Source organism: Lissotriton helveticus, chromosome 5_1 (assembly GCF_964261635.1).
Source record: "Lissotriton helveticus chromosome 5_1, aLisHel1.1, whole genome shotgun sequence".
Classification (NCBI taxonomy): domain Eukaryota; kingdom Metazoa; phylum Chordata; class Amphibia; order Caudata; family Salamandridae; genus Lissotriton; species Lissotriton helveticus.
The window spans coordinates 100,668,221-100,681,548 of record NC_136065.1 but is presented as its reverse complement, the minus strand read 5'-3'; the positions used below and the strand labels follow the sequence as shown (position 1 = coordinate 100,681,548).

At 46.1% G+C, this 13,328-nt stretch overlaps 1 protein-coding gene across 1 annotated transcript in view; it reads right to left on the bottom strand.

The window, feature by feature from the left end:
- LOC144754220 (E3 ubiquitin-protein ligase TRIM39-like) overlaps positions 1–13,328 on the bottom strand; it is a 206,223-nt gene that overhangs the window by 142,999 nt on the left and 49,896 nt on the right. The window contains exon 2 of the mRNA XM_078641807.1: positions 7,841–7,936. Coding sequence (XP_078497933.1) covers positions 7,841–7,936 — 96 coding nt within the window. The remainder of the gene's footprint in view (positions 1–7,840; positions 7,937–13,328) is intronic.

The window sequence follows — 13,328 nt, the reverse complement described above, 5'->3', positions numbered from 1 at the left end:
TGGTTTGCCTTTAATTTATCGGCCCCTTCAGGCCAAGCCCACCCGGGGTGGGAACTTCTCAGTTACAGTCAGAAAATGGGGCTTGTTGGGACTTCAATAAAAGGGTTGTGCACTAGAGAATACTGTAAATATAGACACTAATGCTCTAGTTGCGGTAGGCGGCACCCCCTTGTTAAATGTTGGGGTCTCAAAGTTCCAGGTAGCCAACAAGGGAAGCAGACGGGTGCAGGTGCTTCAGGATCTTCACAGCAGTTTCAAGGAGGTCGGGGAGGAAGAGGGGCCCAGGGCTCTGGGCCAAAGGGCTCATACGCCAGTTAAGCTGCCGCAATTGCAACGGGCCCTCCAGGATTACGAGGATGAGGGGGTGAAACTGAAGCTTTTGGAGGGTTTTCAATTTGGTTTTCGTTTGGGATACTTGGGGCCAAGGCAGAGGCGTTGGGTGGACAATTTGAAGTCTGCATCTGAGCATAGTGTGGTGGTAAGGGAGAAATTGAGTAAAGAAGTGCGTGAAGGACGGATGGCAGGCCCCTTTTCATGACTGGCCGATCCAGGATTTCATAATTTCACCCATTGGAGTGGTACCTAAAAGGGAGCAAGGACAGTTCAGACTTATTCAACATTTGTCATGGCCGGAGGGGTCTTCTGTAAATGATTTCATTGATGTGGAGGCTGCTTCGATATCATATTCCTCAGTTGACGTGGACATGTCACTTGTGACCGTGGGCGCATCTGCAGAGATGGCTAAGTGGGATATTAAGTCTGCATTTCGGCTGCTTCCAGTCCATCCAGATGATTGGAGTCTTCTGGGTATCCATTTTGAAGGGAAATGGTACGTGGACAAAGCATTGCCGATGGGTTGCTCCATTTCATGTGCCCTATTTGAATGTTTCAGCACTTTTTTGCAGTGGCATTTCACCCACCACTCTGGTCATGTACTGGTAACGCACTATTTGGATGATTTCTTTTTTGTTGGTTCCCCAGGCTCCGTGGAGTGCCAGGTAGCTCTGGACACTTTCCATGGGCTCATGGAGGATTTGGGTGTGCCTTTGGCTCCTGAGAAAACAATGGGTCCTTCCACTGTATTATCATTCTTGGGCACTGAAATGGATTCAGGGGCAATGCGGGCTCGCTTGCCGGAGAATAAGAAAGTGAAGATGCTGGATTTGTTGAGTGGTATGTTGTCAAAACAGAAAGTGAAGGTGAAAGAAATTCAGGTTTTACTGGGGCACCTTAACTTTGCGTGCAGGGTGCTGAGAGCAGGAAGAACTTTTTGTAGAAGATTGGGCAGGGCTCTTTCTGGGCAGCATTTGCCTCACCATCGTGTACGATTGTCAGCGGGTGTCAAAGAAGACCTGCGGATGTGGGCATTTTTCCTCACTTCCTTTAATGGCGTGCCGTTGGTCAGAGATGTGGATTTTCAGTGGGATGTGCAGATGTTTTCAGATGCTGCAGGCAGTGAAGGTTTTGGCCTATACTGGAATGGGAGATGGTGTGCGGAGCAATGGCCTAAAGATTGGTTGCATGGTGGGAGGAGTATCACATTTCTTGAGCTTTTTCCTTTACTGGTGGCCTTGACACTTTGGGGGGACGTCCTAGCACACAAAAAAGTCCTTTTCCGTGTTGACAACATGGCGGTGGTTGAGATTGTTAATCGGCAGTCGGCCAGAGATGAGCAGGTCTTGAAACTGATGAGTCTTTGTGTTGGGTTGCTTGAAGCATGACATCACTTTTCGAGCCTTGCACATTCCCGGTGTGGACAATGACATAGCGGATGCTTTGTCTCGTTCGCAGTGGGGGAGATTCCGTGGACTGGCCAGGGAGGCGGACAGATCACCGACCCCAATGCCGAGACATCTGTGGCAAGTAGGCAACGTCGGGTATTACAACTGGTGGTAGGTTCCTTGTCTGTTCACGCGTTCAGCTTATTCTTTGGCATGGAAGGAGTTTCTGGAATCAGGCGCGTGCAGGCGTGAAGAGGTGTGGCGTCGTTCTGAGGATGTCATTCAGTTCATCTGGACCTCATGGACAGGGGTCTTTCTAGAGTTACCATCGCAGGAAAGCTAGCAGGGATATCCTTTATGGGTAAGCTTTTTTGGGGCTATTCTCCATCGGCTGATGAGACTGGCAAAAGAATGCTGGAAGGTTGGGCCCGGAAGCGGGGCGGTGCAAGAAGGTCCAGGGCTCCTTTATCTTGGCAGACACTGGCTCGTCTATTGGCGATTCTGCCCTCAGTTTGTACAGACGATTTTGAGGTTTGTTTGTTCGCCATGCTGATGGCTTTCATGTTCTTTGGGGCTTGTTGGGTTCTAAATCTAAGGGAGGAATTTGTTGGCGTGATGTTCTATGTTCCGGGGAGGGTGTGCATGTGTGGCTTTCTAGCTCAAAGACTGATCAAAGGAAGTTGGGCAAAGGGGTGTGGTTGGAGGCGCGCTCACAAAGAATTACATGTCCATTGCTGCTGGCTCGCCGTTGGCGCGCACTTTTGGGGGGTTGAGATTGCGACACTGTTTTTCAGCATATTAATAAGGCTCCTGTTACAGCGCATCAGTTGCGCATGGTTTTGCGTAAAGCTTTGCAGCAGATTGGTTTGGATGGGGACCAATACGGAACCCACTCTTTTAGGATCGGTGCTGCGACGGAAGCGTTTAATAGGGGTTGGTCTCAAGGGGACATCATGAGGCTGGGGCGCTGGTCGTCTAACTGCTTTCAGCGAGATGTGCGGGGCAGGCGCATGAGTCATCCTCCTTTTCTTGAGTATTCATTGTTTTTTCCTTTACAGGTTCAGTCGCTGGGCCCCGTTCTGAAGTGGTGACGATTTGGATAGTGGGGCATTCGTTTGTCAAGTGGGCACGTGTTCAGGCGGCTCAAAGTTATTTTGGAGAGATGTTGGGTTTCAATGATAAAATGTTTAACATTGTTTGGAAAGGAAAAGGGGGGATGCTTTGGAGGGAACTGTTTTCATGTCTTAATGCAGGAGTGGTGGGGGGTTGCTGTCCGGATATTTTTGTCATCCACTTGGGCGAAAATGATCTTGGTGCAACTAAGGGTGTGGTTTTGTTGCGGGCTATTAAGAGAGACTTAGCTGTTATTAAAGAGCGCTCGGCTGGTTGCCATGTTTTTTGGACGGAATGGATTACACATAGGATTTGGAGAGGCGCAGTGAATCCTAGAGCGATCGATAGGGCCAGGAAGAAGGTAAACGCTGAGGTTTCCAGATTCTGCCGTCAGCTGGGTTTTGGAAGAGTGTCTCAGAGAGATACGTTTTGAGTCGGTTGAATTTTTTAGGGACGATGGGGTTCACTTATCTAGGGTAGGTATGGACCTGTATTTGCTGGAGTTGAGAGAAGTTTTGGTTAGGTCTTTGACTGTGCGGCGGTGAGTGACATTCGGATCCCATCCTTTTTTCCTACTGGGGGGGCAGAAAGGGGGGGGGTAGTGTTTCTCCCCCCCCCCCCCCACCTTCCTGGGTGGTGGGTCTAGTTGTTTCAGGGCAGTTTGTGTCAGATTTTGGTGATTAATGGTCAGGTTTGGGTTATCGACAGGGAAAGGATAAGTTGGTCATTGGTTGACCGTTTATACGTTTTGGGGGTTTGACAGAGGTGAAGGGGCAGGCATGTGATTGGCTAATGGAGGGTCTGGTATTTATAAGTTATTGGGGTTGATATGATGACGTAATGTTTAATATTGATGATGTAATTTTTTATAATGTTGTTGTAATGTTTGAAATGTTGTATTGTATGGGTGGGGGAGGGACTATGAAATTTTAGGGGAGGGGGTGGGGGGCAGGGTCAGGGTTAATTAATTATTTAGTGAGGTTTAGTTTTGGAAGGCTTTTGCCAAGGTTTATTTATTTGTGATGTGCACCTGTTCCTAATAAAGCGGCCTTTTCCACATTCAAATTTCTTTGGTCTGCGTCATCTCCCCCCCCTCGCCCTCCCTCCCAAAGCGATACCTGGCGGTCCCTGTGGGGGTCGGGGGCGGGTGTGCGCTGCGTTGGGACTGCCTCCTTTGCCCCTACTGTTAAGGAGGGAGCTGCCGTGGCCACGGGGGCCGTGAAGAAGCCCGATGCACTCGGCAGATTTTATCCAGGTGGGGGTAACCAGGTTTCGTGCCTTGGGGCCGCGCAAAGCAGTTGACCCCCCCCCCGTGCCTCTATGGGTAGCAACCGGTATCACGTAAAGCACAGGTTTCCACATGAAACAGCGTTGAGTTGACTAATAACTCACCTGTGCACAATGGAGAAAACAGCAACATTGCGACGTGAAAAGAAACCACTGTTTGCTGGGAAGTTTTTTCAGAGGAGACGCGGCCTAGCGGTTTGAGCGACCATCCGGGAGCTTGGGGAGCCCGGTTTATCTTAGTGTGAGTCTAGGCAAATCGCTTATTGCTTCGGAGCTGCGGAGTGCCCAGTGCCCTCAGTTTTAATCCGGCGCCCCTCCTAGCCGGCCACGGCGATGGGAGCGGAGAGCCGCGACACTGATGCAGCTATGGCCGGTAGTGCAGACAAATCAATGCACACTACAAGGTAAAATATTTCCATGACCTGTCAGTTTCTCAGTACCCACAGGTTTGTCAGAAGTGGCGGTGTTGGATATACCATTCATATGACTAGGTCAAGGGTCAACAGCTCCACACCCAAGAAAGAAACTCATCAACACAATGTTGGAGCTTCCGTGCTCAATTTAGTATCTAGATCAGTGGCTCTTAACATTTTGACTTCTGTGTACCCCCCAATTAACCTTTACTGTACAGATGCGCAGACATGTATAGATGCTTGTACAGACTTGCAGATGGATGTCTCCAGAAGTACACAATGCTACACATGCACACCCAGATACACATCAATAATCTCAGAGATGGGAGGAGCTACGCTACGATCTAAGATGGCTGCTTAAGCTCCCGGCTCCGTCGACCTCCGCCGGCAGCTCGCATATCCTGTCATTTATCCTTTACCTACGCCGGACTCCCGTGTGTATGAAGCTCGCCTGATACCGGTGGTGCAATCCCGGACTCCCTAACATACTGGGTGGTGGAGTTATGTCGTGTTCCATTTTCGGCCTACTCCAGGGCTGAAGCCGGGACCTCGATTTCTAGCCCATCCGGGCTGGAATTGATCAACAGCGGCTGTGGAACCAGTGTTTCGTCCGGTCTTCCGTACTCGGATCTTTTTCTGCATCTCCGATCTGCAATCCAGTTACCAGCTGGCACTGAGGACTCGGTCTCGTGACACAGGGTGTGCATCGTGCGCCGCGGTCGGGGGCCGCTTGCCCGGAGACCCTGCTGGGGACGGCGGTGTTGAAGGGGGGGCCCCCACGGTCGGCGAAGGTGTCGTGATCACCAGCTGAGGGAGCGCCTGCTGTTGCCATCGGCTTCGTGTGTGCCTGGAGCCTCGGAAGTGAGTCTGGGGCTCGCGTCCTGCTTCGTCTCTTTGGGGGGGGGGGGGGGAGATGGAGAGGACAGATGGCGCACCATCGTTGAGGTCCGTGATGGCCGCCATTGGGGCGCTCCACTCCCAACTCGCAGTCACGTATGACCGAATGTCAGAAACGCTGGGAAATATCTGCTTGCGACCGGACGATGATGCTGCGACACACGATCAGCATTCTGTGGTTCCAGTGGAAGATTTGGCCTACTGTTCTGAGGTTCCCGCACGGCAGCCTGACTCAGCTCACGTTGATGATTTTGGCCTCGTGAATGTTGCACCTAAGACCGTAGTTAGCTTTCCCGGTATGACTCCTGCTCGGCGAAACATCGATGCCGAAGGTTTTGATCGCCAAGAACAGCTCTTTAGTGACCGTCGGAGAGGTCTGCTTATCTCCTTCATCTTTCCCCGTTGGTCCTGTGGATGCCGCCATCTTGTATCCTGTCCCCGGTCCGATTCAGCTGCTTCGAACTGCTATGGACGTTTCGATTACCACATGAATACTGTGGCTTGGGTGCCATGGGTTTTCATAAAGAATCGCACTGGTCAGGGCTGACTTCATCTTGTATCCTGCCCTAGATCCGATGCCACTGCTTTGTACTATCTGGGACGCATCGCTTTCTGTGAGATTGCTGGCTTTGGCGACGTAGATTATCGTGAAGAACCGAACTGTCATGGTTGTCTTTGACTTTTGGGGTTAGCTACGCTTTGTGATCTATGCCAGGATTGTACTGTGTATCTCACTGGGAGTCGGGTGGTTTTGGTTGAGGTCCTCCCCATATTGGTGCTTAATACTTGCTTTTAATAATGGACAATATGTTTTGGGGAGGTCGCTAATGGCGGGGGGGTATAGGTGGCCGGGAGTATGTTTGTTCTTCTCCTCCTCCGCTTTCTTGATTTCCCTTCTTTGGGGTGTTCCGGGGCGACAGGCACGCTGTTAGTGGGGTAGGCCGTAGCCATTACAGGGGTGCAGGGTGGCGGGTGTTTGTTATTTTAGTTTGTTTTGTTCTATGGTCCCCTTTCTTTCTTTCCTCTTTCTTTGGGTAGGGTTTTTCCTCCCTTACAGTAGGGTTGGCTGTCTCTCCTTATCTTTTTTCTTTCTCTGTTTGGCGTCTATACTTGCCTATACCTTACTGTCTCCGGAGGGTGGGTTTTCGGGAGGGTGTGCTCGCTAATCGCTTGCTATTACATTGTCTTTTATTCCTCGTCAGCCTCGGCGGGCATAGTGTGCCCAATGTTCATATTGCTCATCACCTGGACTTGTTTGCACTGCGGGGTACCTCCCCCCCCATCTCTTCTTAACTTCATGTTATGGTGTGACGCCACCGATAATACAGCCACTTCTGCCTCTTTAGGACTTTAAAATTAAACCTTTGATATCCTTCTGCGTTGAGGCATATACAATCACATGCTGCATCTGTATTGTCGATATTATTTGGTCGTATATACGTGCATGACTCCTGATCTGATTCCTGTGTTTGCGGCTGGCCTCTGTGGTTGTAGGCCTGCGCTTGTCATATTTTAATTAACTCAATAAAGGTTTTAAAAAAAATATATATATAATTATCTCAGAGATGTACAACTCCAGACCCATGCAAACACAAACGTACAGAGGCGCACACACACACAGATGCACTCATGTATTTGTACACTTACAAATAGCACCAGACCTTGTGACATTCAAACTTCCAGACATTCACATATGGAAGTACAAACTCGCGGCCAAAAAATTCAGACTAAAGCATATACATCCCCCAAACACACATGCACACAAAAGTGCACATGGATTGGCAGAATATGTGGCTCAAAATACATACATACAAAGACACACACAAACACTCATCATGCCCACGAAAATACACAACTATAGAGAAACACAGGCATGCATGCTCTTCCACAGATTACTCCAGAACCATCCATACGTAAAACGCATACTTCACCACGTAAGTATGAACATGTACACACAGACTGGTATATACTAGCTGCCGGATAATGCCACACATGTATATACATATACTAATGTACACTATTTAAGTATGTAAGTATATCGTTTGAGTGAGCATAGTAATTTTTATTTGTGTTTATTAACCCCTTCGATGCGGATGACAAAGCCAGCTCGTCATGGGCGTTACCTGCGCTATGCGCATGACTAGCTGGCTTTGTCACAAACCGGGGTTTTTAAAAATTTCAGCGCACAGCGGGAAAACCAGCTAGCGCGCATGCGGTTAAGACACACCCTTGGCTGATGATTTCAGCCCCAATGTCCAACAGCAGTGACTCTGTTTACCTAGTGTGTATCACGACCCAGTCTGTAGGGGGTCTCACCAGCGTTTGTGTGTCTTGAACTTTAAGAGGTACACACAAGTACATGGAGAAATACAGACACATATATCCAGAGCATTCACTGCAGCCACTCACCCTCAGGGTTCTACATTGTTCCTCGCCCTTGACTTTAGACTCCAGAATATATTCTTCCTCTTTCTTCAGAAGACGCAGCCACTCTTGAAGTTTTACCTGAAGGGGTGAGAGTGCAAGAAATAAGTGTTGATCGGTAGAGTGTAGTATAACTTACGAAACAAAATCATTACAGTACCAAACATACCTGTCCAGACTGTAAGTACCAGCCCCACATATCCAGACTAAGTACCAGCCCGACATAGCAAGGCTGTACTCACCAGTCACACATATACAGACTGTATACATCAGTTGTACATATCTGTAAGTACCAGCCCTAAGTATGACAGTCAAGGACATAGACCAGGGGTATCATCTATTTGGACCTTTTCTGATCTGGAAGGACTAGGCCAGAATTCCTGCTCCAGGTAAACTAGCTTCATCACTGGCACTTACTCCTACTAGATAAATACATTAGTCTTTAACCTATAATAACATTAAGATGTGGCACTTCTTTAAACAATAAACAATGTCCTACTGACATTTTCAAAGCACTATCACTATAGGCTCGGCAGGTGGTCAGCTCAATATAAACTGGAAAACACTCACTTTGCCATTTGACGAAGGGGATTAGCAGCACCAGACTTGGAGCTGTAATACTACTGTGCACAGGCACATCATACAAACTACGGGATACACCCCCTGCCATATATGGCCCACTTAGCAATTGAGTGAGACACAGCACATCAATACCCTTGAGTGCCCTGACTGGGAGGGCACCTCAATGGGGCCCGGTGAATTGAACTCAGTCAAGAATGCACGATCGGTGCTCATCACGATGAGGAAGAGGAGCAAGATGGCGGACTGCCGCCACCAGGGAACACAGGCAGTCCTCACAAACTCCTCGCACCTGCTAAGGATATTGATCAGAATGTTGCACTGACGAGGTGAAAACTCAGTCGCATGGAAGCAGAGCAAAAAAGTTTTGAAAAATAATTGAAACAATTAGAACAATACAGCTGAGTACCTGGATACATTGTGGATACATGCTGGTAGTTACACTTTGCGATGTCGGCCGACATCTTTACATCGGCTTTCTCGTCTCCTGACTGGGAGGAGATCAGCAATTGTTTGGGAATCCTTGGCTTGTGATACCAGTGCTAGAATTGCAATGGCTCCACTAAAGGTATCAGCGAGATGAAATAACGCAGGTAGGCAACCACCTCTTCTGCAGTGTTTAACCGGACTAACTCCCGCTGCCACTGAGGATGATAATGCCACTGAAGGACCGTCAGAGGCACCAGCACCACCGAGATCCCGTGGGGACAATGCCTCGAAAGTCGGTAAGCCTATACTTTGACTATTACAATCAGGGAGAGGTCTGAACAACAATATACAGCTACTTTACGAAATAAAGATGTATTAACTGGCACCTCCCTACGCCGCTGGGTTCAAACGAAAGGTGGGGTCAATTCGATAATTTCTCGTCTATCGGGAGACAGTCCAACAGAGACAGTCCCGAGCAAAGGAATTGTGTCGGAAGACTTAGATGAAGGTATTTCTACTGTGTCTGCTGCGTCTGGGATGACGGGAATCTCTGGACCGGTTCTCTCAGGACCAGCCATCTAATTCTGACTCAATAAACTAATCAATTGAGCAGTTATCTGATCATGCAGAACCATTACTTGCTTTGAATCTTCAAGCTTTAAAAGATCAAAGGCAAGAAGCTCAGGCGCACTATGCCCAGCTTAGAACTGATAATCATGGCATTCAACAGGCGTTGCAGGCAGTGACACTCAAGGTTGGGACACTTGTTAGTAATCTTGCAGAACTTCAGCCGCAGGTGGCGGATACTGAGGAGGCCACGGCACAGACGATGGATTTGACTCAATCCCATGATACTTCTATTAAAGCACTACAACTTAAGGTCGAGGACTTGGAGAACCGCCAACGTCGGCATAACCTCAGACTGTTTGGTGTTCCAGAGGGGGCAGATCCTCGTGCCTTTGTGGTACCTTTTTCAGACAGCCTTCCGGATTTAGGCGACTGGGATTGGGATTGTCAGATCCAAAAAGCGCACAGACTCACTCTAGGGCAGCAAAAACAGGGATCCCGCTTTCCAAGGCCAATGCTAATCTATTTCGACAACTTTTTGTTGCGACAGGCTGTACATTTAAAAGCCCGCCTGAGCTCCCATATAACAACTGATTCTATTAGTTTTTTTGTGCGATGAGATCTCTGTAAAGGATCAATGGATAGACGGTGGCAAATGCGACAATTAATTGAACCCATAAAATCTCTCAATGCACAAGTGTTTCTACAGGAACCAGTACGTTTGAAAGATCTGAGAACTTATTTTTCAATCGTTAATGATGCAAAAGCGGCTATCAGTTGGTGGCCACCCTCAGAAGGGGGGGGGGGGGGGGGGAGGATGAGGCAGAGATATACTTTTTTCTACTTTTTATAGTTTGTGGGTGCGGGTTTCTGTTTGAGGGCTGTTCGGATGACCTGTCTTCCTTTAGCTGCTACAGTAGCAGCTCATCAAGGGGGCGATTCCACCTTCACTATACAGAGTGGGTTGGGGCGGGTGGTTTGGGAGGGGGCAATTGGAAAATAAAATCAACAACATTAGAAAATATAGCTATAACCTTGTCTAATAAAAAAATGAATAAGTATTAAGAGGATAAAACTATTTGTAATAAATGGAAATAGCTCATATGAGGCGAATATGAAAATTGGGTAATGGATCAGATTAAATGTATAGCTTGGAATGTCGCTGGTCTCAACAGCAAACTCAAAAGGCTGTCGGTACAGGAAGAGCTAAAAATGTATAGCCCTCAGTTTGTTCTGTTAACAGAAACCCAGCTTTCTTACAAGGATGGTAATCTTTTGTCACACCTGGGCTATGAAACAACTGCTTGCTCGTCTCAGTCATGTTCTATCAGAGGAGTGGCAATATTAAAACAGACGGGTTTTTCATGCGGAATTCAGAGAGCCTTGACAGATCAGGCTGGTAGATGGGCAATAGCCCGGTGGAAATACGGGGTAAAAAATATATCCAATCTGCTTTATTTCGTTCTAATGTGGACGTCCCATCAATTTTTTATGTATTAAATATGGATTTGTAAAATTGGGAGGGAGAAAGGGTGATAAGGGGAGATTTTAATTGTATTATGGATTACAGCATTGACACAACTAGACATGTGGCCACCCATAGAATGTGTAAAACTAGGACTGCAATAGTGGAACTTAGCATTTTGCATCTAATCAAGGATGTAAGGAGATATTTGTATCCAAATACTCCACGATACACTTATTATTCCTCCCCACATCGCTTGTACTCAAGAATTTATATGGCATGGGTGTCAGACGGAATACTTTTGACATCAGATTTAGCAATATACCCACGCATTACATCAGACCATAACCCCTTAATGTTAACTTTCCAAATCTTACCAGGAGGCAAAACACATAGACCTTTTACTTTCCCAAGATACTTGCTATCAGATAAAACGTATATACTGTTAGGAAACAATTAGAAACATTTTTTTCAAGAAAATATAGGGTCAGCTTCTCCAGCGATAGTCTGGGATACATGGAAAGCAGTTATCCGAGGAACTTCGCAACAATATATATTACAATAAAACAAAAAAAGGCAAGTTACAACCCAAGAAGGTATCCTAGCTATAAGAAGGGTTGAAATAGAACATATGGAGGCAGTCCTGTCTGGATTGCATAATCAGGATAAACTGTTATTTAATATAATAGACCTCAGAGTGGCTTCCAAAAAACTATTTAGAGAAAGAATAGCAGTTAGTTACAACAAGTATCGCCTCTCACAATATGAATTTGGCGAGCAAATAGGGAGAGTTCTTGCTTATAAGGTAGCTGACGATCGGGCTACAACTTATATAAAGAGAGTAAATGCAGCAAATGGTATACTGCATACAGAACTGAAAGAGATTTTAAAACAATTTTCAATCTATTATCAAGAATTATACAGCTCTGATATATTGACAAAAGAGGAAGATATACAGCAATATTTAACGGCATATACGCTTGTCCAAACTAAATGAGGAGGTCATAAGTACAATAGGAAGGGACATTAACAGAGAATAGATATGTCCAGCAATATCTACGCTCCCTTCCGGTAAGGCGACGGGGGAAGATTCTTTACCTCTGGAATTTTATAAAATATTTAAAGATCTGTTAATAGAACAATTCAGTTCGGTTATACAATATATAGGAACCAGTGGTACAGTACCAGACTCCTGGAACCTAACGTGAATAGTATTCTTTCTAAAAAAAAAAAACCCTGATGAGTGCAGCTCATATAGGCCACTTTCACTTATAAATGCAGATGCAAAATCTTTGCAAAAATATTTGCAACCCGTTTGGCTCCAGTTATGTCAGATTTGATATCTGTCCACCAACATGGTTTCATTCAAGGTAGAGATACCACTGCCCACATTAATACTGCCATCTGCGCTTTTGATCTCGGGAAAAAACAAACATTCCCCTTGGTATGCTACTTTTAGACACAGAAAAAGCGTTTGACAGGGTAAATTGGGATGGCTTATGGGCCATACTAACAAACATACGGGTCAAGGGCATTTACAAATGGTGGATACAGGCCCTATACAACAAACCACAAGCTAAACTAATGGATTTAGGGTACAATCAACTGCTTGTCCAATTTTTCGCAGCACACGACAAGGCTGTCCACTTTCTCCCCTTTTTTTTGCCCTTTATATCGAACCATTTATTTATGTTCTGCAATCCAATCTTCAAATTAGACCACTGTTATATGGTGCAGCCTCGCTTAAAGTCATCGCCAATGCTGACGATATAGCACTTTTTATGACTGAGCCAGCTAGAGATGAAATTAAATCGAGGATGAAGCAGCTGGGTTTGGCGCTATATCAGGGTATACACTTAATACCAATAAAACTCAAATAATCCTTAATTTTAAACCTAGGGAATTTATATATGGTGTCTGCTCTCTTGCTACATACCTAGGGGTCAAACTATCTTCACGGATTGACTTGATATTTGCTTTCAATTATGACTTTTAATTAAAGATACAGCTATATTGTTGAAAAAAATGGCATAAACTACCTATTGGCATCATCGTTCGCTCAAATATTATCAAAATGAAAATATTACCAACATTTTTGTATCTCTTTCGATTTATCCCTTTGCGGGTGCCCAATATTTGCTTTAAAATATCAGAGGGTCTTTTTAGTAGTTTTATCTGGGGTTACAAAAAGCATGGCGAGCAATAGATCTGCTTAAACTCCCTTTCGAACAGGGTGGAATTGATTTTCCAGACTTTAAAATGTACTTTTGGTCTGCATTTGCTGGTCGCTTTCGTAGTCTTTTGAATCTCTTATGCACTACTTTCTTCTATCAACTTATGCTGGCAGAGAATAGTACTATGTAGCTATATATAATCAATGATCCAAATTATTTTAAACAGGTTAACTTTAAGACCTTGCGAGATACTACCTTT